This window comes from Pseudopodoces humilis, chromosome 11 (assembly GCF_049639895.1).
Source record: "Pseudopodoces humilis isolate 2021_Gansu_Grassland_sample_001 chromosome 11, ASM4963989v1, whole genome shotgun sequence".
NCBI lineage: Eukaryota > Metazoa > Chordata > Aves > Passeriformes > Paridae > Pseudopodoces > Pseudopodoces humilis.
Window position 1 is genome coordinate 13,712,864 of NC_142210.1, and position 25,520 is coordinate 13,738,383.

Below are 25,520 nucleotides of genomic sequence, written 5' to 3' on the forward strand. Positions count from 1 at the left end.
ATTTCTCTACCTTTCTTAAAGAAAAGAATGGCCTGGGAAAGCAAAGTCCTGCTCTGGGGAAGTGTTGTTTAGACCACAATTCCTATCCCGTTGTTTTGGATCCCCTTGCCTGTGAGCATAGCTAAGAGGTCTGGTTATACTGTCTATCTCAGCTGATTCTGGACATGGAGATGAGAGCAGCTGCTGTTTAATTTCTTAGTGAAACCCTCATGTGACTTACCTTGAGAGGGTGGCACTAAGGGGAAGCTTCCCTATGGGTGACTTGTTAAGAATGCAAACAAAACTCCAAAGAGGCAAATCCACCAAGTGCTGGAGAGGCTCATTCTGTCAGCCCTGAAGTAAGAATTTCAGGCAGGTCTCTCAGCCAGGTGGTAGATTCATTGTCATTGCTCTCTGTGTAGTCTGACTAGTACCTTAGTGGAAATAGGCAGAAGTAAGTCCTTTCAGAATTTTAATCGTAGAGTATGACAAGAAAAGCCACCACCTTCTTTTGCCTCTGCTCTAACAACTGTCTTTGCCTACCATTTTCCATTACAGGTGGTAGAAAGGAAGTTTTTCTTTTCTGTATTCCAGCCTCTGGTTTAATGTGAAAACTGAATGGGAAAAGTGTTTTTTTTATCTACTTTAGTTTTACCTGGGGGGTATAAGTGCATGATGAACATTCTCACTATAAATGTACTCCCTTCTTGGTGTCTGACTCAGCCAGTTGCTGTTCCTGTTTCCTATCCCTGATGCTTAGTGAATGAGGGCTGTTGATTTCTGTGTGGAGATGAGCTAAATCAGCAGTGATGCTCTAGATCTTGTGCATTTTTGTAATTGCTGGAGGTGTGATTATCCTGCGTAAAAAGTCATCATCCCTCATGGGAGATAAGGCCATTTTTATTCTTGAAATGATAGTACCCTTTTACCTTTGAGATTTTTAACAATGCAGGGAGATAGTATTGCATGACCTTGCTTTTGGCAGAGAGTATGAACTGAAGGCAGCCAGCAATGTTTCCATTTGTTCTCAGCTCAACTTCTTCCTTCCCAGTCCTCTTTTTCCTATTTGCCCTTGTAATTGGAGACAAGATGGACGCACACAGTTATGCAGTATCAGAAATGTACTCTAGACATCTCTTCTATGAAGCACGTTTCTAATGTGCCCTTCAAACACAAGTCAGGTGCCTACAATCTGTTTTCTGTGAGCTGCTTGGAAAAAATCTGAGCTGTAACTATTGAGGGATACATGTTTGAGGGACACCTGGAGGTGTCTGATGTTCTCACAAAAACAGCACAATACTTCACTGAAAAGCAGCTTTGCTCAAGGACAGCTTTATCCTCTTCCTAAACGGAGATCAAACTCTTCATAGGAGGGCAGCCAGGGGCCACTAGGGACTTTGATAAGGTGATGAAAGCCTCCAAGTGTTTCATTTTTTGAGCAGAACAGGAGTTCAGGCTGTGCAGATCATCAGAAGAGATTTTTAAAATACCCTCTCATGCTGTCTGTGAACAATGGAGGACTAGGTGAAAGATCAGGTTCACTTTCTGTCTTTGTGCCCTGTCCAGGCCATTTTGTTACTGAACAAAACCTGGCTTGCTGTGTGATGAGAGATAAGCAAGTTCAGATTCCCAAAGCTGGGTCTGTTTTTCAGAACATCACTGAGGTCCTACCTTCTGTTCCAGAATGAGAAACTTTTAGAACCATGAGGAGGAAGGTCTTGGCTGAGTGGAAGCCAGGCTGGGGTTGAACAATTACATGCAGGTGATAAGCAAGAAATTTTGGCAGTTGTGATATTGAAATCCTCCATGTTTAAGACAATTCTTATTTCTAGAAGTTGCCCCTATCCTTGGGATCTCCCTCTTGAGAGGTTTCATGGCTGCCTACAAGCACATATGTTATTTGGCAAGGTTAAGGCCAAGGAAATGGAAAGCCTGGAGGAGGTTTGAGGGATGTTTCCAGACCAAAAAAAGATATTTGGACGGTGCCATTGCTTTGAGACAGGGGAAGCTGCATGTAGCTCCTCCTAACAGATGGGTTGGGAACTTGAGGCTTTATTAAAAACCCAAAGGTGTAGATTCTGAAGCCTGTAAATACACAGTGAGGTGTTCAGATAAGTGATTGCTCTGAAATCCTGGTTGTGCTAGTTCTGGGAGTTCTTGGAAACGCAGCAGTTATGCAAACACTGCTGCATTTGACTGAAATTGTGATTCTGTTCCTTAGCTTTCCCCTTTGCACAAGTGTCCAGGGTGTTTGAATCCTTTAAGTGGTGAAAATTAGATGTAATGCTCTGGAATGCCCTGGCTGAGTGGTCAGTGAAATCCTGTGTCGTGAGGCCCAGTAATGCTGGGTTATCCAGATTAGACACTGCATCTGATTATCCTACTGATAATCCTACCCTTAGTAATTTAATCAGGATGGGGATTGCAAGGCCAGGATCAGGCAGAAATAATGGGTGATTGCCCCCTTGTGTATCTGTAGCACTTGCAACTCCTTGTTTGTGGCAATATCTGTAATGCATTTAAATAAATAAATGTGTGTGGTTGTGCTCTGTTGGCACTGGCATTGCAATGGCAGTCTTCCGGTGTTTCTCACAGTTTGTAAGTGAGAAGCTGGTTATCAAGTAGTTTGGGGTCTACAGAGATTCCTGCATTTGCATTCTTTGAATTCTCACAAAGTGCATGTGTGAGGAAGCTGTTATATGATGCCAACTTAAATGAATTGGGATGGTAAAGAGAATGATCCAGTCCAGTAACAGGAGCAGATGGTTTCACCTGAGGCAGGACTCCTTGCCTAATGCTACACGAGAGCTGGGTGAAGTGATCCATGTCCTGATCCCATCTCTGGCAAAGGCTCTCCCATGGAAGCTGCCTGGGCACGTGTTGTTAGTTGTGTCTAAAAGGGGTACTGTGTACTTGTTACTGAATTTGGGCCAAAAGACAGGGATTTAGGTTCCTGACACCTGGAGCACCAGGTCCTACAGAGGAACTGGAACACAGTTTATTTAGGTCCCCCAACCAGAAATTAATTATTTTGAGAGCCACCTAAATGTGTGCACATGGGAATAAGAACTGGAAAAGGGAGAATAAACAGGCAACTTTCTCCAAGTGCTGAATGAACCTGGCTCTAGTAGCTAAGCAGAGTCTTTCTCAGGGATAATTGTACCGTAGGATTTGGGATAACGGGCGTGCCTGGAGCAGCTCCATGCGCAGCTGAGCGTCACAATCTGCACTGGGCTTTTACCACGGTGTCTGTATGTGATTTATCGGAAAGGCATTTGAGAAATGCCAATATGCATTTACAGCTCTCGGAAAGCTATCAGCCCTGCGTCCTGTGCAGCCCCGCGGCCGCTCGAGGGCTGGTGAGGCGAGCCTGATGCTCTCAGGTGCGGAATCCGGGAATTCCCGATCCCGCCGGGAGAGGGCGGCACCGCGCGCAGCCTGGGGACCCCCCGGGATATCCCCCCCGGGATCGGGGTGCTGCGGGATCCCCCCCGGGATATCCCCCCCGGGATATCCCCCCCGGGATATCCCCCCCGGGATCGGGGTGCTGCGGGATCCCCCCCGGGATATCCCCCTCGGGATCGGGGTGCTGCGGGATCCCCCCCGGGATATCCCCCCCGGGATCGGGGTGCTGCGGGATCCCCCCCGGGATATCCCCCCCGGGATCCGGGGTGCTGCGGGATCCCCCCCGGGATATCCCCCCCGGGATCGGGGTGCTGCGGGATCCCCCCCGGGATATCCCCCCCGGGATATCCCCCCCGGGATATCCCCCCCGGGATATCCCCCCCGGGATCCGGGGTGCTGCGGGATCCCCCCCGGGATATCCCCCCCGGGATCCGGGGTGCTGCGGGATCCCCCCGGGCCGCTCTGCTGTGTCTCGGGGCTGTGCAGCGGTGGAAAGTGCAGGGGGAGGAGGAGTGGGGAATAAAACCAAGCAGGAGAGCATGGGTGCCGCGGGAAGGAGGGAATAGCAGGTGGCAGCGGGCAGGGAGATGAGCTTTCCCTTCATGTGGCAAACGTGGCTCGTGTCTTTGTGCAGATGCCAGAATTGCAGCGCTTCGTGCACGTAGGAGGGCTGCAGCCGGGGAACGGGGGAGACTGCTTGGCTGGAGCTCGCAGCTCGGGAAGGAGCCTGCACACACTGGCCCGGGGAGTTTCAGTTCAGCCTCACTCCTACCCGGGGCTGGCACCTTAGAGTGGAGCTCTGACCCCTGCACTGAGGGTGTTATTTTGTTGTTGACATAATGATGTGAGAAATCTTCAGGATCAAGCATTGTTTCCAGCAAATGCTTTTAAGTGCTTTCTTGATCCTGACAGGCTCTTCCCCAGGAAAGCAATTCTATTGTTTTACTGCTTTTCCCACTCATTGACTTTTTTTTTTTCTTTTTCCCCTGCCCCCCACTTGGCTGCACATCCCATCATTTGGTGTTTCCAGTGCTCTCAGCCTTGACATTGCATCTTCTCGTTTCCTTGCTGTTGGCTCTCTTGTTTGCTGATCTCCACTCATCCTGAACCTCTTGTCTTCTCCACATCACAAGTGTGGCACTTGTTGATTCCCAGTCCTTGTGCACTCTAACCTGGGCTTCTACTCTTGTTACTTGGAGGGTCTCAAACCATTTTGCCATGCTGAATGTGCTAAACTTTTTCAGTTTTGCCATCTTGCTGACTAAATAGCTTTCCTTCTCTAGCCTTCTTGTTGGTGTGGGATTTAGCCACAGCTGGCTTCCTGCCACTTCGAGTCAGTCCAAACCTTCCTCCTCTGCCTTCATTTATTTTTCTGACCAAAATATTTTCTACTTCTACATTTAAAAAGAAATGCAAGATGATATGCTCTTCTTTCCTGTCCTTGTCTCTTGGATGTGAGCACCAGCACCTTCTTCGATCTTCCAGACTCCTCATATCTATTCCTATCCATGCTGTTATTCTTTCCCTTCAGCCCACCCTCTCTTCTGGCAGCTTTTCCTTAAAAAACAAACTTGCTATTCAAGCCCCCACATGTTTCTCTAAATACTGCACCTTGACTTGCAAAGTGCCTTCATCAGGCAGCCCTTCTTTCCTCTCATGTCCTTACTCTTATCACTTGGGATGTTACTCCTCTGTTCTTCCCTTCTCTCCCTAGACTGTTATTCACAAAGTTCCTTGGAGGATGCTGTTTTTCCCTTTGGCCTTTTCCAATCTAAATTTGTTCAAGTGTCCTATATCACTCCGTCCTTGGGCTCTTTCTCTCCTCCCTTTACATCTTATTTGACTGATCTAATCCAAGCAGTAAATTGCCTTTGGGGTTGCCTTGCCCCCTCTCCTCAGTATGAGAACAGGAGGAGAGAGGAAGATCTGGAAGATCTCTGTGCAGATCCAGGTGTTTGCTTCAATCAGAGCTTTTCAGTGTCCCCTCACCTTCAGTCAATCCCTGCTTTTCCAGTTACAACTGGCATTGCTGTAAGGCCCTCAATGTGCATGTCACTTAGCTTGAATATGGCACTGGATTCTCAGGTCACAGCTATTTTAATGCATACTTCTCCCACACCACATAAACCTTTGCTGGCACCTTTTTCTCTTACTGACACAGTTTTTCCTTCTTGGTGAGAGTCATCCCAGGCTTCTTCTGTTTATGCTGAATGTTGATTTCAAGGTGATCCCTTCCCTAGCACAGAAGAAATATCTCTTGGAGTTGGTGTTCTACAAACCTGACCTCTAATGCAGCAAATACTGTAAACGTGCCCAAGGGATTGCTGTTTTCTTTTTCTCACCATTCAGTATCTGTGCAGCTGGTCCTCTGACAAGAGAGGAATGTCCTCTTAGCACTGCTTGTTGAAGCTGCTGCTTGGTTCTGATATTTAAGTTTTAAAGGGTAACCACTTTGACTAAGAAATAGAAATACACTTTTTCCTCATCAGTAAACTAAGAAACGCTGGGCAGAAAAGGCTAGGTTTTTGTGCATTAGAAAATGAGATTCTGGGAAAGGACAATATTGAGTCCATTCAGACCCTCCTGGAGCCAAAGGAGATCAGCTTTGGGCATGGCTGGGATGGGCAGCAGCAGGACTGTGCTCCTGGACAGCCTCTTAGCTGGCTTAGCTGTTATGGCCAGCTCTGGTCTGCATGGCAGGTGTGTGTAGCACTGACAGCTGAAAAACACTGCTATTCCAGGGCTTCTGGGCCACAGCAGGCTCTTCAGAGGCGAGGGTGGAAGATGGGCAGAGAAACAGGAGCCTTTCTGATTTCACTTAGGTGTTGAGTGCTTTCAGGACTTGGTTCTTGAAAATGCCTCTCAAACACAGCTTGGACATCTCTCCTTGATGGGAAAACCAGCCCCTCATACTTGACATGTGTAGAATAAAGGAAGACTCTTCCCAGGAGCATGTGGCTCTTCTGACTCATGGCTGCACTTGCTGCAGTCTGTTTGAACATCTAACAGGCAGCAGGTTACAAATGCTGCCCATGATCTCAGTCTTGCTTCATCCTTTGCTGAAAAGTCTGCAACAGAGCAGAGATGGGGAACTGCTGCAGAATGAATGGGATTGAAGTAACTTGCTGGCTACACTGAGAGCAATTCCAGATAATTTCTTGAGTCTCCACTATATTCTACATTTATATTTAACTGTTACTATGAAAGTGCTGCTGCAATGTTCAGAAAGGAGAGTTGTACTCTTCTAAGCAGTCATGCTTTGCAAGGCTTGGGTTAAAGGCATGAGGTTTGGTTGTACAGATGGGGGAGGCAGCTGAACTCCCCAGTGAAGGGCTTCACTCCTGAGGACTCTTCTTGTTTAGGTGAGAGTTTGTTCATTTAGGATTGCCCTCTGCTTTTGTCATTTTCCCTTCTTCACTCCTCTTTGCCTTTTCTATTGTACATCTCACTTTTGTTTGAATTTAATTTCTCACTATTTTTCATGACACAGGCCAAGAGGAGTTTAAGCTCTGAACTGGTCCAGTCAAAAGGCTGCCAGTGGTGCTGGTATCAAGCAGTGCTCATCTGTCTCTTGTATTTGAACAAACTGAGTTTCAGCCTGAAATATCACAGACATCCAAGTCCCTGAGGCATGGAAAAGCTGCACTATGAATACACTGATGATAATAGTCCTGGCTCTGCATGTTTTATTGCATTTGTTATTTTCTAACATTCTGGAAAACATAGCATTAAAATGAACAGGGTAAACACAGACAAATGGAAAAAGATGCTGGAGCTGGATAGGAGATGACTCTTTATGCTCAAGGCTCTGCTGTCCCTTACATCAGGCTCACTGGAGCAGTCTGACACATGCTTAGGATTCTGGGGGTTGTTAGGTGGCATTGAATAGCCACCTTAGGGGGTATCTCAGGACTGTGGTGGCTGAGGCCAGAGACCCGTGCTCTAGAAATGGCTCTTATAAATAAGGCAAAGAAATTGCTTTCTGGGCCTTGGCAGAGGTCAGCTTGCCATGATTTCTTGAAATAGCAAATGAAGAATGTGCATGCTACTCAGTGCTGATGGCTGTAGATTAGCGATGAGCTAATAGATCTTTATTTTTTTGTATTGTAGGGAATAGACATAGGCAAATAGGATTTTAAGGTGAATAGTGCAGGCATTCAAGCACCTGGCTCTTAGGAGGGCTGAGCTGTCAGCAGGAAGATCTTTCCTGCCTCTGCCCTGTAAAGGTTTTTTTCCCTTGTGTAAATACATGCAGTTACCTTTTCTAATCAAGTCAAAATGGGACTAGAACTTAAGGAGCTTATTCAGCAGCTAATTTTCATGTTTTATCTAGTAACATGAAATTCTTTAACTTTTACAATGGTGGAACAACCTGACTTCAGACACCTTCCTCCCTGTCCCCATCTGGTCAAGGAGCTGACAAAGTTATTTACTACTCTGAGTTACCAGAAGCCTGGGCTGGGGCTCACAGGGTCTGAGAGTTAGCCCTGAAAACACAAAGCATTTTTCTGCAAGGACTGAGAACAACTTTGACCTTCCATAGATTTTGGTGAGCTTGGGGCGCTCAGAATTTCACAGAAAACTAAAATTGGGAGTTGAACTTTGTGTCAGATCTAACTACCATTAAAATCAACATCAATACTCTTATTAGTGTAAATGGGTATATGTGGATGTTTGTGACGAATAGCAGCAGAAGAAAGCTGGTGCTCAGACGGAACTTCCTCTGTGTCAGTGACAGGATGGTTCCCCCATCCATGATTATCTTCCATAGTAGTTTTTGACATAGCAAGTAATTGCAAAATCTCTCCCTTATTTTTTTGGTACTTTTGTGGCATTAGTATTTTGTTCTTTATTACTATAATACTGACTGATTAATCTCAACAACATTTAATCAATAATTTTATGTAATTAAACTGAGCTAACTCAAAGGTTGTGGCTTTACTTTGGTCTTTATTTCACACATCAGCTCCTAATGCACTTCCTCTGCTTCTAGCAACTATTTGGGTGATGTAAGGAGGTGACAGCAGCTGATGATGTAGTAATAATTTGTGTTTTGCTCGTATTCAGAAGCTATGTGCATCGTTCTCAGGGTGATGGATTACAGCTTGTAGAAATGTTTTTTGTATTTTACTCTACCTATATTATTAAAAACTTCTGGTCTCTGTTTACTCCTCTTTGCCCCCCCCCCCCACTGTGTTCTTTGCTTTCTCAGTAGTGCTAGAGGTCCTTCCTGATGCTGCTGTGTCATGGCCTACTTTCTTGGAACCTGCTGCTCTGGCTTGTCCTTATCTGAGCACAGCTCATGGCATGTGGACATCTTCTGAGCATGGTGTGGTACAGAGCTGTTTTCTTTCTCTGTCCTTAAGGAATCTGCTCTGTTGGCTAATGATGGCAGCTAGCTAACAGTGCCCATTGGTGGTTTTGGACAGATTCTTCAGAGGTCAAAAAAGGACTTTCAGAAGCACTTAGCTGAGTCTTGCTCCCCATTGCAGCTGGCTTTGAGGTTAGACCCACACTGAACCTCAAAGTTAGTAGTTACTTCTCCTTGGCCAGAACTCAGTGTAGTTCCTTTTTGATTGAGCTGTTCACCGTCTTCAAGAAACATTGTCTTTAAACTTTGTGTAGGACAAATGTTATTCTGTTGCTTGAAGTGAGAGTGACTCTCTCTCTGGCTGGGAACTCTTACCTGGGTGCTGAAGTTTGCTTCTGGGCAGTTTGGGAACAGGCATTGGGAACCTTGGCATCTCAATCTGCACTCTCTTGAAATGAAAGTGAAGTTGCCTTGTGGCTTTTGTGCACAGCTTGGTATAGAAGCCAGTAGGTTTCCTGGTCCTTGAGATTGTGCCTCTTTGCCTGACTTTGTTTCTATTTTGGATGGTTATCACCAGAAACTGTCACTGGGCAGATGATACCCCACCACTGGCAATCTGCTCCCTCCTGGCTCGTCCAGCCTCATGCAGAAGTGCCCCATGTAGGCATGGCAGCATGTGTGGCTATGTGCACAACCTTGCAGGCTGGCTGGTGTCTCTGCCCTCGTGAATGGAGGTTTCCTCTTAGAGAAGGAGGCTCTGTGCCAGGTAGCAGATGGGCAGGAGCGGCAGCAGCTGGGAGACCATGTATGATCACCATGTGGGCTTACAGTCTGCAGCAGTGCCAAAACGGCCACTTGGCTTTATCCTGTCTGTGGTCAGGGCTGTTTCAAAGCCAGCAGCTTATGGAAAGGTACAGGGGAAGGCAGTAGGCTCTGCCCAGCATCCACCATCAAGGTAGGAAGCAACAGGTTCCTTGACAGCTGAAGGCCCAGGAAACATTTCTGTTTCTGTCTGGAGCACTCTGTAAGAGCAGCCAAGCTGAGCCCTTGCTGTTCCCTCTCACCTGTACAGGCTGAGCTCTGTCAAGGAGATGCTTGCCTCCACCAGTAGGACCTTACATGTTGTCCTGCCACCCCTGGGAAGAGGGGGCAGCTCTCTGCTGCTCAGGGTGAGTCAGTCTGATGGAGTGAGCAGTTCTTCAGCAGGGCTGAGCAAAAGCCCTGCTGGTCAAACAACAGTGCAGGTGGCCATGAAGAAGCCCAGTGTTTGCAGCTCTGTAAAAAACCACTCGGGACTAACATCAAGAGGGAATAACTCTGCCTTTCCCAAATAGCCGTCTCCTTGCCGTGATAGGGGCCAAGGATATGCTGAGGGATTTTGGGAGAGCACGGTCTGTACAGGGTGGTTTGTGCTTGGATTGAGACACTTTCTTAATTGTATTGTGATTCCAGCTTACTCCCAAAGCTTGGAGGAGCAAAACATGGAGGAAGCAACCCTGGCAACCCTGTGGACTTTAATACAGCAGAGAGGTGCTTCAAAGGCTCTTCTTTCATCTTGGCTAAAGGGTGTGAGTAGGAAGGATTCCAGGCTCAGCACATCTGCACCTCCTGAGTGCTGCAATGCTTTCTCTTGCTGTGCTTTGGGGAAGAACCTGATGCACTACTGAGATGCCATTAGTGTGTGTGGTGTTATTTGATGCTGGATACTTGCAAATCCAGAGTAGGCTCAGACTCTCCTGAGGGACTAAAGGCGAAACAGTGGGCTAACTTGAGCTGGTCCAGCTTGCCTGGTACTTTAATGCAGGATGTACTTTAATGTAAAATAGAGCACAGACAATATTATATTTCTACTGATAAGTAATTTGAAAGATGACCTGTAAATGGCAAGGGAGGGGAAATATTCACTGGATTTATTCCCTTCTATTTGCTTCTTTGCATTGAGGAGAGAAGCCTTGGAGGAGCAAAGGGAGGGACTTCTCAAGCTGGCTTTTTAAGAACATGAATCTTAAGGCCTTGTGATGGTTGTGTGATTTTGAAGAGAAATTGTGATGCCCCAGATGTGACCCAGAAAGCTCTGATAAACTGTAAGTGAAAACTGAATGTGTGGATTAGTGGGTTTGGGTATTTGATCTATGTATCTACCCTCTGTTACCTCAAAGGAAGAAATGCTTCACATCTCAAAAGCAAAACAACAACAAGAAGTTAATTTTGCCTTGCTTTCCAAGAGTGAGACCTTTGAACTTTGACTCCCCCTTCCTTTGGACCTCCACAAAAACGCCAAACTTCAACCTACCTTTGCCAGTGGAGAGCATATTATGGCTGATCCTGTCATGACACTGGAAAAATACATTTCCTATAATTGGTCTTCATAAAGTCTCATGGCTATGGGGCTCAGCTTGATGCCCTCAGCTAGGAACTGTTTCCCAGCTTTTTCTGTGAAGTTGAGTTATTGATGGCTGTTAGCTTTCCAGGGAGTGCACAGCTTTGAAATGAGGCTCTTAGTTCATTGGTCCAGTGCCTGCTATTACAAATGATGCCTCAGATTGTGTTCTTGGTAAACAGCCTGGCTGTAAAAAGTTTGGGTGTTTCTTTGCCTTCTTTCTGTTAAAAGCTGTTCTTGAACTTGGATGCCAGGAACTTTAATGTCCTTTGAGATTTTGCCTGATTTTAATCTGTGGGAGTTGATAACTTGAGTCCAAGAGTTATAAAAAACTGGCTGAGGAGTTGTGGAGCACTCTTGTGTATAATGTGATTGTGTTTTGTAACGTTAGTGAGGACTAATAGACCTTGAATGAGTCATTGTTTCATTGCTTTTCAGAAAAAGCACACAGATTGACCCTGGAAGTGTAGTCGAGTCAGTTTGGCACTGATGGTGGGCAAAGATATAGCAACAGGGAAATAGGATACCTCATCAGTCAAAGAAAGAATTGATGATTTGACTAGAAGGTCAAAGTAAATGTCTGTTGCTTCTTCAGTTTCAGTCTGCTTCATCAGTTCTCTATAGCACAGTTTGACTCACAGCTTGCCTACAGTACCTGACTATTCAGTCCTGAAACTAAAAAAAAATCCTAATGTCATTCTTTACAATAGTGTGGGACCTAATAAATGGATAGGAGCCAGCTAATTTGTGGATTTCATGTGCTGGGTCTTCATCCTGAGCTGTTTCCCGTTGATTTTTTTGCACTAATAGACCATCTCTAACTTAAGTTCCCTGGCACCTTGTGGGGTGGCAGCAGGTGTTGTTCTGAGCTGCCTGGACCATGTGCTAAAGTGGAATGATGTGTGCAGTGTTCACCTCCATAACCAAGTGCAGGGTTTGGCTTTGGGATGTGAATGCCCATAGGTAGTGTTTGCAGGATGGCTTGCAGTAGCTTAGAATGAAAAGATTGAGAGATCATTTAATTAGTGAGTGTTTTGCCAGTCCTAGGTAAGAAGGGAAGATATGAACACTAGGATGCATAAAGCAACAGTAAAAGAGAGGAGTTAGTGTTCCTGTATTTAGAAACTTATATCATTCTGGAGCCATCTATCCTCTATTTGTGCAGCTCCCAGCACAGTGGATGCCCTGAGCTGCTTTTTCAGTAGCACAAATCGTAAAAATAAACACAGAACTGGGTTTTACCATCCGCACTGCACCAGAATTAAAAATATGAAAAAAACTCAAGAGGTAATTCCAGTGTGGAGAAACTTTCTAACCGGGATGAAGTCTTTGTGCTCCAAAAAAAAGTGACTTGATCCTGGTATGAATGTTTTATCAACTTCTTGACTGCTTATTTTATTAATGAGTTAGAGGATGAGTGAAATCCAGGAGTGAAATCCAGTGTCTGGATGCAAATGTGGAAAAGCATAAACTAGCCATGAGGTGGATGTTTTATGAATCAGCATAATTAATCTTGAAACAACGTATCCAGGGAAGGCCTGAACCTGAGACAGGGCATCTCCTGAGAGCTCCTCTCCGACTCTGCAGGTGCGCGGGCTCAGCCTGGCGCGCAGGATGATCCGGGGAGGCTGGGGGCGAGCGGAGCGATCTCCCCGACCCGCCCGGCGTGGGAGTTGTGCTCCGGGGCTTTGCGGGGCACCTGCGGGACCGGCCGCGCTCTCGCAGCAGCGGGGCCGTGCGGCGCACGGCTGCGGGGTCCCGGCCCGGCTCGGGGGGCTCCGTCCGGCGCCGTCCGTGCCCGCGGCGAGCCCCGGGGCGCTGCCGCCGTCCGGAGCCGCGGTCCGTGTGCGGCGCTCGCTGCGCGGATCCCGCAGCCGGGCCCGGCGCTGCCGCGGTGCGGGGGCGGGGCGCGGGCGGGGCGCGCATGCGGGCGGTGCCGGAGCGCGGGGCCGCGGAGCCACTCGCCCCCGCAGCACCGCTCGGCCAGGGACAGCTCCCGCCGGCGCCAGGTAACGCGCTCCCCCCGCCCCGCTCCGCGCCCCGCGCCGCGGGGGCTGCGGGGGGCCCGGCCGCTCACGCCGTCCCCCCCGCCGCTTGCTTGCTTGCAGCTCCGGGGCTGTGACAGCGCCGTCCCCACCGCGGAGCGAGGCAGCGGCGGCCGGCTCTGCCCGCCGGGCTCTCGGCTGAGGAGGGTGCGCGTCTTCCCGCAACTTGCCGGCGCTCGCAAGGCTCCGCGATGGAAGGGAAAGGTGGGTCGGGCGCGGGGGGGCGGCGGCGAAAGGACCGCAGTGGCCGGGCTGGTGCGGGGCCGGGCGGCCGAGGCTGCCGCTGTGCTGGGGACATTGCAGCACCGGCGGGCAGCGGGCGGGAGGCGCGTCCCTGCCGATCCCGCGGGGTGCTCGGCCCGCTGCGCAGGGAGCCAGGGGAAGGGTGGCTGGTTTTTTTTTTTTTTAATTTATTTTCCTTTAGGGCGAGACAGATGTTAGTTGGTGATTTGTTTTCTTAATGCTAAGGATTTGCATAATAAATACGAGGTCTGTCCCATGTTTTTTTAGCCGGTCAGCAGTGGGGAGTTTTTTAACAGATGAAAAGCATTTTATGATTAGAATGGGTTTTAAAAAAAATAAATCTAATTTTTCTTTTTTTCTGAAACGAGATCAGGGCTATAGAGCTCTGCCCTCGTTACATCGCATATTTAATACATCAGAACATCCTGATAAATTGGAAGAAATGCAATGAGTATTGTGCTATTGAACTGTCCACCCTAGAAAGAGGAGATAATTAAATCTTGCCTGGATAGCTTGTGTGTTTGCATACAGACATATCTCATCCACGTATATCCCTTCAGGTTAAGCGTATGCATTTTGTTTCCATACATAGCTGTGTGATCCTGCACGCTTATTTACCTATCCACCTCTACAATTGCATTGGAAATCACACATTCAACTGGTACGTGAACTCAAAACCCGTACGCGTTAATTGCCAGTGAAATACTGATGGTGAGTCCATGCAGAGGGAAGGCGAGTTGCCATTCCCACCCAACGTAGCTGCCAGCTCTCCTGTACAGCACAAATCTGCGAGCAGTTTAATTGATAGCGACCAAGGCAGTGGGGCAATATGGACTATATTAATTCAAGGAAAATTATGGTAGACTTGTATAACACAATACTACATACCTTCCAGGGAGACGAGCAAGCTATATTTAAACCCCAGGTTTATTTTTGTAACTATCTTGTCAATCAGGGCTATAGTTCTCCTGTGTGGGAATACCTGATTATATGCTGATTAAGGAAGGAAGCTATTTCAATCATAAGGAGGCAGTATGTCCTATAAAGTGCAGTTTCTTGTGGGCAGTGATCAATAGATATACCAGGGCTTGGTGACAGGTAAGTATCTCTTAGGAAAGCGTATCTGTGAAGACTTGATTTAAATTAAAAAGCTCACAGCAGTCATGTTAGCCTTAAAGATAATTTTTTTACTATCCATGCTGTTTTCACAGTTAAGCTGAGATGGGCCACCTTTGCCTTTTAAATGTCCTGCTGGTACTTGTCTTGATGCAAAACAAATGGACTGTGACTTCAGTATAACACACTGTGTGCCTTGCTGTGCACTACACGGGCAGGCAAAAGGTCTCTCCATGGAACTTCAGATGGAGCTCGTGTAGCTGGAGGAGTTTTGCAGGGAGCAGGAAGGGAACATCTGCAATAAAACAAGGGTCCAGGTAGCCGGTGGTAAAAGCACCTCCAGAAGGTGGGTTTCCCAGGTCATATCCTTTGCAAGCAGTGACTGTTAAGCTGTAGTTGCTGCCTGAATTGGCAGTGAGTATCTGATGAGGCAGATTTTGGGGCTGCTGGTACTTGTGTTTATTAGTTGCGAGATGGGCTCCACAGCAGCCCATGTTTCCAGGTGCTTGACTTTGGTGGGAAGTGATGGTAGGAATGAGGCAAGCCCAAGAGTTGCTGCTTGTTTTTATGCAAGAAAATACTGAGCAGTTTGCTGTTACTAGAGATTTTCCTTCATGGGGTAGAGGAAGGGGACAAATATTCTCTGTGTTTCCTCTATCTATGTAAAAAAAAACAGCTGTGGAGAGCAAAACCAGCAAAAAATCAAGGTACCAAAATGGGACAGGTCCAAAGCAGGGATGACCTTAAAGGAAATACACAAGGAACTTTGGCATCTCAATGAAGAAATGAGAAGGCAAAAGAAGTCTTCTCACAGCAGAGATCCAGTTGTGTCGGCACTGAAGTAATTTTTGTAACTTGGATCATGTTGGAGTGGCGTGAGAAGGCCTGTGGTGCACGGGTCTCACGGAGCAGTTTCGTGTAGGTGTACGGTGAGGCACAATGCAGGACATCTCCCCAGAGGAAAGGTGTGAGCCAGACTAAACTCTTCACATCTTCAGCTTTTGAGACTAATCCTGGATGGATTTGCAACTGCATTTCCTGACTAGGCACTGGTTTATATTTTGTTTTCATTACTAATCAGGCCTCTGCTTTGGGAGTCCTCTGTTAGGAGATTGTTGCTTGCAGATGATGTTTCTCCAAAGTCATCTCTTGCTTTTTAAATGCTTCCTCCTGCAGCCTTTCTCCCACCCCTTAGTCTTCCTCAGTGCAAATCTCAGAACATCTCCAGCTCAGTGTTGTGCAGATACTGGGGAAGAGTGTGTGCTATATTAAGCAACATGAAGTCTGTTTAAGAAAACCTGCCGTCTGGTCCCTGAATTCAGCTATCCCTGATGAATGCTGTGGACATTTCTGCATAAGATTTGCCATCAGTAGAACTTGGTTGTCTGAATATGGCTGGAGCTGGTGCTTTGCAAAGCCTGCAGTCTGCTGTAAAAAATGAGCTAAAGAACCATCTCTGGCACTGCTCAGAGCAGCCATAACTGATTTCACTGGTTGGACTTATTCATGAGAATGAGGGGAGAAAGACATATCCTAGTTTTTGTGCAGTGGGATGTGGGACTAAGGACTTTACTGTTAGGGCTGTAGCTGTAGCCAAGATGGTTCTGTTGAGGGTTGAGGAGGTGGTGCAGCCTGTGCCATCTTCCAGCAGACAAAACTGGCTCGAGCCAAACATCTCTATCTCCTCAGCATGCCTAGAAGATAAATAACACATTGTGGAGCTGCAATGTTACCAACCCATCTTGGTGATCTAAAAGTAGCATTTGGCCTCGTCTAACTTACAGCTTCTCTGACTTAACTCTGTTCTGTACATTCACTGTCTCCAAACCTTTTGCAGAAGTACGGAGCTTAAAAGTTGTAGTTGTTCCCAAAGCTCATTAGGCAGTGAGGGGATGGAGGGCACTGTGGGTGAGAGCTCTGTTTTGCATCTGCTACCTGATCCCTGTTCTCTGAATCTCGCCACTACAGCAGTTCCTGTAGGCTGCAGCAGTAAGCGATACCACACCAGGCATCCCGGGAGCTGGGCTTTGCCAAAGCTAACAATAGTTAATGTGGAGGTTAAAGAATACTTGGTCATTTGCCAGATTCTTCAGTCACAGTTAGAAAGATGCTTAGCAGAGGAAGGAACGTCATGCAGTGATGTTCAGACTCAGAGGCTGGAAAAGAAATCAACTGAACAAGAGTTAAGCTGCACAGTGTGGAATGGATCCCTGGGCTTCTGGATGGAGTAGAGAGGGACTGCAGGCTAGCCTTGCTGCAGGGAGAACTCCCTTCCTCTGAAGGTGTGATATCCTTTTCTGTACTCCTGAAAACCACAGAAATCACTTTCTCCCTCACTGCTAGAAAAGACAGATTACTACTTTTATCTTGCTGGAGGTGGGGATTGGGGTCTTGGTGTGTCAATGTTGTATGGGGGCAGGCTGCCTGACTGAACCTTCCTCAGGGCCCAGCCAGTTTTTGGTGCTCTCTGCTATCCCTGCAGGTCAGTGCTGGGTGCTGGTGGCTCTGGGATGGTGTCACTGCCTGGGTGTAGGACAGGCTGCTTTCAGCAGAGGATGCATGCTGTTAGCTGGGAAATACAGCAGGACTTGTCAGCTGGTCTGTGGGGATGGCAAAGCTAAGGCATGGTAGCTGAGATATGGAGATGCTCTTGGCAGTCCCCTGAGCCATGGTCTGCCCTTTTGGAGAGACAGTTTCCATGCAGTAGGTCTTCCTACAGGATCCTAATCCTCATGCTCAGAAGGCTGTGTAGGAGAAACCAGGGAACCTGGCCTTACAGCTCTCTTCTGCTCAGGGTCCCAAAGCAGCAGGGCTCTGAGGAGGTGTCTGCAGAGGACGTCTCTGCAGTGTGACTGTCCTAGGCAGATGCTGCCACAGTAGTGCTACCTGAGTCATGTTCTCTTCCCAGTCACAAAGCTGGGAGCAGGATTTTTACTTTGTAGAAAAGCCACAATGCTGCTGTTCATAGACATGGGATGTTCAGGCCCTTAAGTGGAAAGCCTTAATCAGTAAGATCCCATTTACTCAGGGCATGGAGTTCCACTTCCTGGGACTGGCAAACAGGAATGGGCAGAGTGTCTTGTCTCACCAGAGGTGCTCCGAAGCCTCCTTGGCCAGCCCCAGCATTGTGGACCTGCTTCCTTTGTGCAGCTGCCTGCATGCTATGCCTGTAAAGGACAGAATCTTCACCTTGAAGAACTTGTGATCATAACCCAACAAGAGCCAGTGAATGTTAGGATTGAAGACAGACTTTGTGGACAAGGTGAGAGAGGGTGGCAAGTGAGAACATGCAGTTCTTGAGGTTACTGTGCGCTGTTCCCACCTCTGTGGCTTCTTCAACAATCAAAGGAAAGATCTTAAAGATCCAAGAAATAGTTCATGTCCTGAAGCTGTCTGAGAGGCTCACGTCAAACTGTACACCATAATACACCTTCCTGACATGTCCTGTGTTTGTTAGAGTGACTCTGCAGCACGTACTGTCACATGTGTGTTGGAGTAGTGCAGATTGCTTTGGGAAAGTCTGGGTCACACAAGCCATCTTAGGTGCTTGCTTGTACTGAAAACAAAATAGTGGCATGGTTACTTTTGTTCCAAAATGGTTTTCTTCATCGGGGAACACTCAAAGGCGTCTTTGAGCAGTGCATTTCCACAGAGGAGGCAGCTCCATGTTCTCAGCCTTTCACAGAGATGTGCTGTGTGAGATCCAAGGTATGTTACTGAGGCCAGCAGTTCTCAAACTGGCTGCTTGAAGTTTGCAGGGGAGAAGCATGTTTGGGGAGGTAAATAAATAGTCTGATGTGTTTTTTGTTGTGTTTTTTTTTTTTTTTTTTTTGCTATCTTTCCCACGTAGTTGTGCATTTCAATGTAGTTATCAGCTTTCTGTATAGCAGGGGAACACTTTGATTGCCTGACCTTAGCACCTTATCTCTAAGGCTGGAGTGGGGTGCTGTGAAAGATTACTTTGCTGCTGTGCTTCAGACTCAGTCTCCACTAAAAGAGGAGGGGAATGTCAGGCACTGAGTTAGCTCTGCAGTCTTGCTTTTCTTTAATGCATTTCAGAAAGGGAGAGAAATGTCTGTTCCTGTTGCTTTAGAAATCACATTAAACTCAATGCAAATATGACTGTCCTGGGAGGGCTCAAAGGTAAGAGCTTGGGTTGCTGTGTGGTTCTTGCCAAATGAGCCAACCTTGGCTATTTGCTGCCACCTAGAAGAGCTGGTAGCAGTCCAGTACCTTTATTAACCATCATTTGGTAGCTGCTGAAATACTGTGGGTGGGTATCTACAACTTCTGGATGAGAAGGGTGACCCAAGCCTATCTGATGCTGAGGGAAGTAGATATGGTCCCCCAGAAAGTATCTGTGCTCTAATAGGCTTCTTACATGCTCAAACTGGTAATTAAGGGGGAAAAGTAAGTGGCTGTGCTCACCATCCTCCATACCAACAAACCAACTGTGTTACTGAACAAAGGTGGGAAGAGGACCCTAATAATGGTCTTAAATCTTATAAAAATTGATGCAGGACTTGGTCATCAGGCTCTTATGGAAATGCCCAAATCCTTTGACCCATTTCCAAAAGTTACACGGGAGCAATGGATGTTGCATTTAGACTGAATGAAATGTGAGAGTAATTGAAAGTGGTTTTTTTAATGCATTCAGTTGTTCTGATGTACCATTTATACACAGTGGCTGAAGGCATAATCTGTGGATACTTTGAGTAATCACCTGCATACAGCTGTTTCATCCCTAGGTCACACATGGTCCAGAAATTTTTAAAAGTAATTTATTTGGTAAGCTTTTTTTTTTTTTTTAAGGCTCAGCTTTACCACAAGATTTTTCTTATTTGCTCTTATCCTTCCCTCTCTATCTACTCAGCTATTCAAATCTTGTCTGAATTGCACTCATTTCTAATGTGCCATAAAACTTGATATGCAAGAGCTAGTTATTTAGGGAGAATTGCAGAAACTATTTTAGTCTCTGTGTTTTGACCTATAAATGAGGTAACATTATTAATTTTTACATGCAAATCATGATGTTTATTAGCATGGTAAAAGGCAATTTGACAACGAAAAATATTCCTGATGGGTATAGTAATTAATGCTTTCACTCAAAGTATAAAGATTTTAGTAATGCTGTTATGCTTAAAATGATTGAAGAAAAAGTTGACTGTTTTCCTGTCAGTGATACAAGGATGTTTCCTTTTAATATAACTCCTATATCCCTGCTTTTTTAAAGTGTTCTTTATAGTCAATAAGACTACATATTATCAGGCTAATTCATTGAGTTTCTTCTCCCAGGTCTCGGGTTTGGATGAACCTTATGATTTGATACTTATGTGGGGATGCACATTGAAAGCTATGGCTTTTTTCTTCAGATTGAATTAAACCATTTATGGTGTCGTCATGTTTCAGTAGAGCTCTTGTGGCTGGAGATGATGGCTGCTCCGTCGAGCGCCGGAGCGGTCCTGCGGCGTGCCGCGTGGCCGAGGGAGGCTGTGTGTGCATCAGGATGTGCACTTGGAGAAGTAAGGCGTTTCTGCTTGCTATTTTTAATAGCATGTGCAAAGCAAGAAATCAGGGAAGCATGGAACAGCATTTCTAATTTGGAAAACTGTCTTTTTTTTTTTTTTCCCTTGAGCTGTGTTTCTTCCTTCTGTGTTTCATCCCCCCCCACTGGAGGCTGGCTTAAGGCTGGCTTTATCTGCCATCAGCCTTCAGTAGGTAAGGTTAATTTGCTGAATTGAGCTACTTGGATTTTCTTCATAAATCCTTCAGAAGTGCTGAATGTCTTACTGGTATAATGAGGGAAAGTTTCCTTCCTCCTCAGTCACTGAGCATGTGTTATTAATGCAAAAAGACTTTCCTAGCATTTAATGCTATTTCCAAAAGAGGCCAACAAGCAAGAAGGCCTCTTCAGGAAGACTGAGGCCCATCTGGTCACTGAGAGTTGTATGCAGTGCTTACTCCAATACAAAGTGCTATCATTGTTTATTTTTCTCTCCAAGTCCAGGCAGACAAGTTTATTGGTAGGATGGGTGTGCTTAAGTGTTGTGATAGTCACTACGCAAGCAAATGTGGAACTAGAGACCCTGAGGGATCTTCCAGTTGATGTTGGTATCTGACATGAGCCTACTGAGGAGCTTGAACTCTCTGGTTCCAGATTCTGGACCTTGCCTCTTCCTCCTCTCATTGGCACACAGGTCTCTACTTCCTTCTCATTTCTAACAGTTTATCATTACTTGGGGCATTGGAGAGCAGGATCCAGAGATGGTTGTGGTGGTTTGGCTGTGATTTGTTTGGGGTGGAGTGGAATTACAGGCGTCTGTGCAGTTTGAAAGATCAAACCTGTATGAAATTGATTGAATTAAGTTCTTCTTTGAAGGACAGTCCTCAGAGCTTCATCCTTTATTGATGTGTAGCCCTGAATATATATTTTGGGGGGCACTTCAGTGAGTATGAAAATTTTAAGAATATTTTGCAGCAGTGGCTTTATTTAGATAAGAAACAAACACCAAAATATTCCATGCATCCAGAATCATTGTTCCACCATAGATATTATTTTGAGATTCAGTTTAGTTTTCTGAATTTTTTCAAGGAGAAGAAATACAGTATGAATTCATTCTCTGCTTGAGAATCTTTGCACACACTATGCTTGCTGTGATGCAGAAATGTCCATTTCCCTGCCCCTTTAGAACAGCCCTCAATTCAGTCTTACACATGCTAGTGGCTCTACCATACTGTAAGTGACAGGGGAGCAGCAGTAATGCCAACAAAATGAGGAAAAATGTAGAATCCAGCACCTTCTAGTAAATGGAGGGGAAAAAAAGTTAATTATACATGAAGGGAGACTTGGATTTCCTAATTTGATACTAACAAGCCATTGCAGCATAACTGGATTGACAGTAGAATAAGCTTCTTCAGCAAGACCTGCTTTTTATAATATTTCCAGTTTTTGATCTCTTTGAAGGCTGAATCTGAGCTTTTGAGATATTTTCTGGCCTTGAATTCATATTCTCTTTTAGTATTGAGCTGTGCTCCTGGTATTCTGAGACTGCCCTTTAACCGGTGCCATAATTATCAAATAATTGCATTGACAAAGTCATCTGTTAATTTTTAAACTTTTTATTCCTATCAGTGTGCCCCAGTGGAGAAATATCATACTGCAAATTATAACCATTTTGTTGCAATATGAGAAGTGCTGGGGGAATCGGCAGAGAAGTTTAAAAATTACTGTCTTGAGTCTCCTCTTCCAGTCAAGATTTTAAATGAAGCGTGGAGCTGTTCTTGATTTGCACTGCTGTAGGTAAATGCCTCATTTGGTCAGCAGGCAAAGGCCAGGTCTTGAATGCCTTACTGAACTGAAAACAAAGGAAATAATACTTTATGTAATAATACTTACATGTTGTAAGACCTATTTAACTGCCTTTAGACCTTGAATATTAACTATTGAAGAAGTAGTGAAGGTTTAAAGAAGTAATTTGGTATTGGTTCAAGGGGATGCTAAAATAACAAACATTTATGGCTTATTTACCTTTTACTTTCTTTCTGCCACTTAGAAGGCAATTTACTTTATTGGAACAAATTATATAGCCTTGAGGCACTTGTGTTAGTAGCTGCTATTAAAATTGCTATATTGTATCTTCAAAAGTCAGATTATCCACCCCATCTCAAAAGTGACTGTGAGTTTTACTTAAAACAAGTGGCTCTGTGCTGAGACATGTCTCTTCCATTGCTACTAAACATAGTGCCAGATATCTAGATTTACCTGTCAGTTTTATTTGTGTGATTCATCTCTCAGTAACATGCTTTCCAGGCTCTCAGACCTAAATGGTGCTTTTAGTGCATTCCCCTCTCAAAAAATATCAACATCCAGGAACAGCAAGACTTTGTGGGGTTTTTTGTTTCTTTAAAAAAGGGAAAATAAAGGCACTTGGGATGAATTTCCCACCTCCTTTGATTAGAAGGTTCCCAGAAATAGTGAGGACAAGCCTGACATACTAAAGCATACAGCCGTGGGCAGTATACAGAGACAAAGAACAGAGTGTGTTTAAAATCTTAATTATTTATAGTAAGAAAATACTGGTTTTTGTTAAATTGTCCCTTCTGTGGCACCACCCTAAGGTTGATGACAGCAGATTTGAATGCAGAATTTAGCCTCATGCTCTGCTGTCTGTGAAATTGAGACCAGGGCATTGAGGCTGATGCTGAGCTTTGCATGCAAGGGGATCTTCTCGTGCAAGCAGTGCTCTGTGCGAGTCAGCCAAAGAGTGGGAATTTTTGGATGGATGGCCTGTTACAGACATGCTGTATATATGAAAACACAGGCAGGTTCTTTTTTATTTAAAGGTTTTCAGGAGCAGTGAATCCAGAAGAGTCTCGCTGAATGTCAGCACTGTTGAAGCTGGCATCACCACCACTGAAATACATTTATGCTCATGTCAAGCATGAATATATGCTCAGTAATCTCAAAGGTAGGGCTGGTGTGCAGCTGCCTTGCTGCTCTTGTATTCCTGAAGTCAGCTTTATTACCCAGAAGCTGCATGGTGATTTGGTAATCCAAACCAAACGGAGCATGTCCTTGCTGCAGCCCCAGCTGATCTTGGAAGCAGCTGTGGTGGGGAATTGTAGAGGGAATTAGGACCATGTATGTGGATATCTCCCACTTCAGTCCCTCCCTGGTACCTACACATCAGTTCTGTAAGTTGGGCTTCGGCTTGGAGCCTGCCCATGGCACCCAGCAGATGTGCTTGCTCTTTGGGTCTCCATCCTGTCTCCTCACATGTGTGAGGACTTTATCTTCTGAGACTTCCCTGCCTATGGACAGCCCCTCTCCTTAGTGTCTGGGGAGTCAGTGTTCTAGCACAGCTTAAGGCAGGACATTTTGGGCTGCTGTCTGTCAGCCAGGAACGTTGAAGGTGAGCATCCACCTCTTCTCCCTTCTGTTTGCAGTGGAGATGCCTAAAAATCAGATCTATTTTGCAGGAAATCCAATTTTCTGAAATTGCTGTGCTGAACTGGAATGGACCAAATATTTCCCTTACCATCCAGGCATGTCAAGGGCTTCCTGGACTCTGCACTTCCTGATGGATTTTGCCTTAGAGTCAGAAGAGTTTGTCAATACCTGTGGCAGAATAAACAGCAGAACTGACAGTAAACTCATGTTTGTAAGCTAAACAATTTTATGTGCTGTTTTTGGAAGGAGGTATCACAACAGCCAACTCTTACAGATTTCTGAAGGATTAGGGATTTCATGGGATGCTTTTAAGGCCTTTCCAGGTGGAGGTACATATGGACCATAAAGCTTTATCACTGTTTTTAGTTTTTGTACTATTTCCCTAATCAGCTTTACACATCTTCTATCTGTTGAAGTATGGAGCTTAAGTTGTTGGGAAAAATGGTTGCTTCCAGGTTACCATTTCAACTTCCTTTGTAAAAGAGACACAGAAAGGAGAGATACAGCATCAGAAAAACCTGTCTATTCTCTTCAAAAATACTGAATTTCAGTTCTAAATAACATCTTAGTTTGAAGTTGTTTTGAAATTATTTCCTTTGGGAGAAAATATTAATTGCTGTTATGTTATTGTTATTAATAATGTTAACAAACAGTAATTAATTATTGAAAGCTTTAAAACTTTTTCCCTAGGATTTCCCAGGACAATTCAAAAGAACAGATCACTAAATTGAAAGTGTTAAAATTGACTATATCACATATTTCTGTGCAGAAGATAGCAGCTGCAGTTGTTCTGCCCATTCTTTGCTATTGGTTATTGGCTCAAATGTCATGCAAGGCCATGTGAAACTGTAGTTCCATGAAGATGTGACCTCAGCTGGATATATTATCTTGCAGCTTTACCAAAAAAGCACCATTGAAAGCACATTGTGCTCTCTTGCTTTATGAACTACGTGGCTTTCACCCCATGTCCCAGAACAGCCCCAGTGGCACTTATGGCTATGAACTCCATATAATTATAGTGGTGCTGCTTGGTCCCAGAAATAGTAACCAAGGTGGCTATCAGCTAGTGGCTGCTGAATGCCCTGAGTATAATGAATTGAAAAGCTCATGTACCTCCTTGAGGTGAAAATACAATCAGCTTGTCTCTAATTATGACCCCAGAGCAATCCAGAAATATCACAGCATGGACAGTGAACTTCCTTGATATAAGACAAACCTGGATGGGTCTGATATTGGATCCTTCTTTTTTGCTGAAAGACATATTGGGCTGTCAGTTCTGTTCTTGGAGGGGCTAATTACAGCTACATGAGGCAATAAATCAGCTCCTGCTCCTCTGGAAGAGAGGAGCCCTTGGCTCTCAGCTCAACCCATGCTGGCAAAAAAGTGTGGGGATGGAGAGCCAGAGTTTTACACGGCTGTGCCAAGTTCAAGACACCAGTTTCTTAATCACCTGGGTTTAGCCCCTTATGTCTGTACTCCATAAAGAAAGAATGGCTACAGAATTCTCAGGTTAATGGAATTGCTGTGCATCGGGACTCTGACTTTGGCTCTGGACTTCAGTGTGAGGCTGTCTGGACAGTACATGTTCATGTGTGCTCTGGAGTTGAAGTCTTCATTACCTTAGGTAGGAGTAGTGTTAGGAATCCAGTGTGGCTTTAGTGTCAGATCAGTGCTCATCTGAGACCTTGCCTAGGTAGAATTTTCAGTTTGGAAGTGGTTGGATCCAGCTCTTGATGTTATGTTGTTGGCCAGAGAGCTCAAGGAGCTTTGGCAGAATCACCTTGGTGATAAGGAAGAGGACAGTACAGAGCAGCAGGAGTCCTGGGTTAAATCCTACCTCTGAATTTCAAGTGTTGAAATTGCTTTTACATCTTCTGTGCTGCTCAGTGGAACGAAGATTGGTGGGTAATGCAGCCCTGAAACCAGGGCACCGATGTTTTGTTTTCTCCTGTTAATCCAAAAGGTGTTGAGCCCTTATACTACCAAAGTACATGTTCACCCCCAGCCTAGTGGGGTGATGTTAGCTTCCCTCTGTAACTTTTTCTGAAGTTCAGAGCTCACAACTGTCCTCTGAACATCTAAACTCATCTC

General features: G+C 45.5%; 1 protein-coding gene across 2 annotated transcripts in view; it reads left to right on the forward strand.

Moving 5' to 3' along the window:
• Positions 1–25,520, forward strand: part of FGF12 (fibroblast growth factor 12) — a 232,518-nt gene that overhangs the window by 1,377 nt on the left and 205,621 nt on the right. Inside the window, exons 1-2 of one of the 2 annotated variants that reach the window (XM_014254302.2) lie at positions 13,002–13,084; positions 13,184–13,324. In XM_014254302.2, coding sequence (XP_014109777.1) covers positions 13,312–13,324 — 13 coding nt within the window. In that variant the 5' untranslated portion in view covers positions 13,002–13,084; positions 13,184–13,311. Of the gene's footprint in view, positions 1–13,001; positions 13,085–13,183; positions 13,325–25,520 lie in introns of those variants that run through there. The other variant, XM_088060968.1, reaches the window with a different exon arrangement.